Source organism: Hordeum vulgare, chromosome 7H (genome assembly GCF_904849725.1).
Source record: "Hordeum vulgare subsp. vulgare chromosome 7H, MorexV3_pseudomolecules_assembly, whole genome shotgun sequence".
Classification (NCBI taxonomy): domain Eukaryota; kingdom Viridiplantae; phylum Streptophyta; class Magnoliopsida; order Poales; family Poaceae; genus Hordeum; species Hordeum vulgare.
In genome coordinates, this window is record NC_058524.1 from 584,420,318 (window position 1) to 584,425,411 (window position 5,094).

Below are 5,094 nucleotides of genomic sequence, written 5' to 3' on the forward strand. Positions count from 1 at the left end.
TTGCTAGTAGTTACTTATTTCCTTGTGGATATAACGTTTTTTCTGCTCGCTAATAAATTATTTCCAAATTTGAGAGAATTTATAATTACTAACTACTCCCTTCGTTTGTAAATATAAGTCTTTTTACAGATTTCATTAGAGTACTACATACTTAGTGATCTAAACGCTTTTATGTTAGTTTACAAAGGGAGTACGGAGCAAATGAGTGAATATGTACTTTAAAATATGCCAATTTCTTAGCGAAATAGAGATTTATATTTAGGAACGGAGAAAGTAGTTGCACGGAGTACATATTGAGTAGTTAAGAAAGTGATGATCTTTATCTTTTGTGTCGGGTAGAGCAGTAGACGAACTGCAACAGGTTGAGCGCGCTGAGAGCAGCCATGAACCAATAGAAGTAGTTGAGGTGGCCTTGGTCGAGGTCGTCCGGGATCCACCCCGTGGCCGACGCGACGGCGCCGAGCAGGGCGGAGTTGAGGTAGCTGCCACCAGCGATGGCGAGCTGTGCAAGCGCGGCGCCCAGGCTCTTCATGGACCCTGGGGACTGGTCGTAGAAGAACTCGAGCATGCCGATGCTGGCGAACACCTCGGCCGCGCCCAGCACGAAGTAGCACGGCGCCTGCCACATGATGCTCATCGAGGTCGCGGACGCCAATCGCCTTGCCTCGACCAACGCGGCGTACGCCATGGCGGCCGTGGACAGTGCGAGGCCGGCGCCGATGCGCTGCAGCTGCGTGAATCCCCTGTCCTCGCCGGTGATGCGCCGTGAGAGCGGCACCAGCACGGCATCGTAGAGCGGAACGCACACGAGGACGCTGACGATGTCAAAGGTGGAGAGCGACGCCGGCGGCACGACAAAGGCGCCGACGCGGTTGTCCATGGCCATGCCCTGCTCGATCATCGTCGACGACATCTGCGCGGTGACCGCGAAGAAGACGGGCATCGACGCCCAGACGGGGGACATGCGCAGCAGCATCTTCAGCTCCTCCACCTGCGACACCGTGCAGAGCCTCCACGGGCCCTTCTTCTCCGGCGACGGGAGCACGATCGCAGCCTTGTCAAAGAACCTGAATTGACTGGTGTGCTGCTCAGCCCGGCCATGTTCGTGCAGGGCCGACGTATCATCGGGCAGCTCGAGACGGCAGTTCCTCGCGGCCGCGACAAGCACTTGGGAGACCCGCGTCAGCGGACTACTTCCCGCTCCCAGTGGCTTGTACCTGTATATCTTCCGGCCGGCGACGAATATGGCGAGGCCGAACCCGATGAGCACCGTCGGGATCGCGAGCCCGAGGGTCCACCCGATGTTGTCCTGCACCCACACAAGCAGCGTCGCCGACAGCAGCGAGCCAATGTTGATCGAGAAGTAGTACCAGTTGAAGAAGGAGGCCTTGGCCAGCCGCTCCGTCGGGTCGGCGCCGTCGAACTGGTCGGCCCCGAGGGCCGCGCTGCAGGGCTTGATGCCGCCGGTGCCGAGGGCGACGAGGTAGAGCCCCAGGTACACTGCGGCACGGTGGAAACCACTGCCCTCGTCGGACGAACGTGGCAGGAGCAACGGAAGCGCCGTTGATGATGCCATGATGAGCATCCCCTGGCACAAGAGAGTTTTCAGATATGCTCAAGAGTCAAGATTACCAATGAAAAGTTCAGAATAAATTTGGAGAAAACTCATAGATGTTGCATTTTTAAAACCGATTGAATGGCTGGCACACTTACGAATGTGTAAACGGAGAGGAAGACTAGAATTGTCAAATATCTTCCCCAATAAGAGTCGGCCAAGAAGGCTCCGATGATCGGCGTGAGGAAGCAGCTGCCGACCCAGGCGGACACATTCCTCGCGGCGCCGACGTTGCTCTCGTGGAGCACCGTCGTAAGGTAGGTGATCAAGTTCTTCGAGACGGCGAAGAAGCACACGCATTCGCTGAATTCGGCACCTGATTTACGTCCAAGCCTTGACACATGTTACCTCCTTCCGCCGGGAAAACTTGCAGCGAATGTTTTCAGTGAAGTTGTGTGCAGTAGAGTACCTAGAATGAAGAAGCATGCTCTCCAGTTGCCGGTGCTCTGCTTGAGAGCAGGCTGTGCGTTGATATCAACTGTTCCATCACCGGTGTATCTTGAGCATTCTTCCTGAACGATAATGCAGGAATATGCTATATGTCTAATTTATCTACCAATTAGACAGAAGGCACGCATGATGGCTCAGCAGAGGAATATCTATCACCTGTGGCTGTGGAGGCCGGCAAAGATGGTTCAGCAGTGGCCTCTCCTCATCTGCTGCTTCCATGACCATCTGACTCTCTCGATGTAGTCTTCAGCAATATATTTGTGAAGAATTTGTGTAGTTGTTGAGAAAGAATGATATGAAAGAAAAAACTCGATCAGGAATTCAGGATAAGCAAACAGAAAGAAAAAAACTGTTGTAATTTTCTGTACGTTTGTTCTAACTGCAGCAAATCCAGCAACAGCACATGAGTTTTTCAAAACAAATTAACACACAGAGAGAGAGCGAGAGAGAGAGACCTGAGTGAAATGTGGATGGAGCCCTGTTCTTCCCTCTCATCAAGGAGGAAGACGAATGTACCTTGAAGCTATAAACACCAGCGAGAAACTGATTATCTCTGAGCTAACCTAGCCTACATCCTGCGGATGAGACGAGGAAATAATTGGATGAGAACCGTTGGAAAATGACAGGTCAATACGGATACGGTAGAGTGGGTGGTGATTAATTACTGACTTGTGATGAGTGATGGCATTTTGGTTCACCCATCGTACAGTACCATACTGACCCGTTGCTTTCTCACTAATCTCTCACAAGTCACTACTCCTGTACCGTGGTACTGACCCGTCACTTTCCAACAGTTCTCATGAAAATATTATATCACTTGCCCTGAAGACACCGAAAACAAAACAAAAGTTCTGCTGGACGAGTACCTGCTTTCCATCTTCTCGCTCTGCGCCGAGATGTGTTATGTGTTTCTCGCTCTGCACCGAGATGTGTCATGTGTGATGAGAGTGGAACGGACGAAACCGACTCTTGCATGAAACTTTTAAAAAATAGCCTAAATCTGAAAATATTTCACAAACTAACCCTTTTGCATGATGTGCGGGGCTAAGAGCATCTCCACCCGTGCCCCCAAGAGCCCCCCTCCAGGGTTTTTTTTTCCGCGTGGGAAAAAAACGGCCCAGTCACGCCCGAGGAGCCTTTTTTCGCCGGCTAGGCCCGAAATAGGCCCCGGCGTCCCAGGCCAAACACAGCGCGCTAGGGGGCGCCGGCGTAAGAAAAAACGGCGCGTCGCCCCTCTGTCAGGTGAAAAAACGGTTCTTCCTCCTTCAGATTTAGCCCCTCGCGCACTACACCTTTCACCGTTGTGTCGATCCCGGCGCCGTCCACCTATCCACCGCCGCTACAAAGGTCATCTTCCGGTCGACGAAGGGAGGGTACGCCGCGGCTTCACCCCCTCCTGCCCCTGCTTCTTGGCGGGTTTTCCCGACGCTCCGGCCACACACGCGGCTGCCGTCCGCCACGCCCGCCATCGGAAATTTTCCTAGGCGATGGACTCCGACGACGAGGAGGCGTTCACGGCGTTAATGGAGGAGGAAGCCGATGATACGTCCAATTTGCATCATGCTTTCATGTTGATATTTATCGCTTTTTGGACTGTTATTATACTTTGTGGAACCTTACTTATGTCTTTTCTCTCTTATTTTGCAAGGTTCATTTGAAGAGGGAGAATACCGGCAGCTGGAATTCTGGACTGGAAAAGGAGCAAGTCTGAGTGCTCCATTCTGGGCAACTCCAAATGCCCTAAAAATCAGCGTGGATTTTTTTTTGGATTTTATAAAAAACACTGGGCGAAAGAAGTGTCAGAGGGGAGCAACCAGGGACCCACAAGCCTGGTTGCCGCGGCCTACCCCCCTGGCCGCGACAACAGGGCTTGTGGGCACTCTGGCGGCCCACCGGCCCCCCTCTTTTGCTATATGAAGGGTTTCGTCCGGAAAAAAAATCAAGGTGGAGTTTTTTCGTGGTTTCTCCGCCGCCACGAGGCGTAATTTGAGCAGATCCAATCTAGAGCTCCGGCAGGACGATCCTGCCGGGGAAAACTTCCCTCCCGGAGGGGGAAATCGTCGCCATCATCATCACTAACACTCCTCTCGTCGGAGGGGAGGCATCTTCATCAACATCTTCATCAGCACCATCTCCTCTCCAATCCCTAGTTCATCTCTTGTAACCAATCTCCGTCTCGCGACTCCGATTGGTACTTGTAAGGTTGCTAGTAGTGTTGATTACTCTTTGTAGTTGATGCTAGTTGGATTACTTGGTGGAAGAGTTTATGTTCAGATCCTTGATGCTATTCATTACACCTCTGATCATGATTATGATTATGCTTCGTGAGTAGTTACTTTTGTTCCTTAGGACATGGGATAAGTCATGCTAATAATAGTCATGTGAATTTGGTATTCGTTCGGTATTTTGATATGTTGTATGTTGTTTTTCCTCTAGTGGTGTTATGTGAACGTTGACTACATAACACTTCACCATATTTGGGCCTAGAGGAAGGCATTGGGGAGTAGTAAGTAGATGATGGCTTGCTGGAGTGACAGAAGCTTAAACCCCAGTCTATGCGTTGCTTCGTAAGGGGCTGATTTGGATCCACTAGTTTAATGCTATGGTTAGACATTGTCTTAATTCTTTTTTCGTAGTTGCGGATGCTTGTGAGAGGGGTTAATCATAAGTGGGATGCTTGTACAAGTAAGGGCAGTACCCAAGTGCCGGTCCACCCACATATCAAACTATCAAAGTAACGAACGCGAATCATATGAACATGATGAAACTAGCATGACAGAAATTCCCGTGTGTCCTCGGGAGCGTTTTTCCTCTTATAAGACTTTGTTCAGGCTTGTCCCTTGCTACAAAAGGGATTGGGCCACTTGCTGCATCGTTGCTACTACTTGTTACTTGTTACTTTTCGCTTGCTACGTTTCACCTCACTACACCATCGCTTATTACCGCTACTTTCAGTGCTTGCAGTTATTACCTTGCTGGAAACCGTTTAGCAGAGCCTTCTCCTCCTCGTTGGGTTCGACAGTCTTACT

At 50.8% G+C, this 5,094-nt stretch overlaps 1 protein-coding gene across 1 annotated transcript; it reads right to left on the reverse strand.

Moving 5' to 3' along the window:
- Positions 1-236: 236 nt before the first annotated feature.
- On the reverse strand, positions 237-2,682 carry LOC123408552 (protein NRT1/ PTR FAMILY 8.3-like). The gene is made up of 5 exons (XM_045101633.1): positions 2,521-2,682; positions 2,222-2,309; positions 2,025-2,127; positions 1,714-1,931; positions 237-1,588 (listed from the first exon to the last, which is right to left on the reverse strand). The coding sequence occupies exons 2-5, from the start codon at positions 2,288-2,290 to the stop codon at positions 320-322; spliced, it is 1,659 nt and encodes a 552-aa protein (XP_044957568.1). The 5' UTR covers positions 2,291-2,309; positions 2,521-2,682; the 3' UTR covers positions 237-319.
- Positions 2,683-5,094: the final 2,412 nt, after the last annotated feature.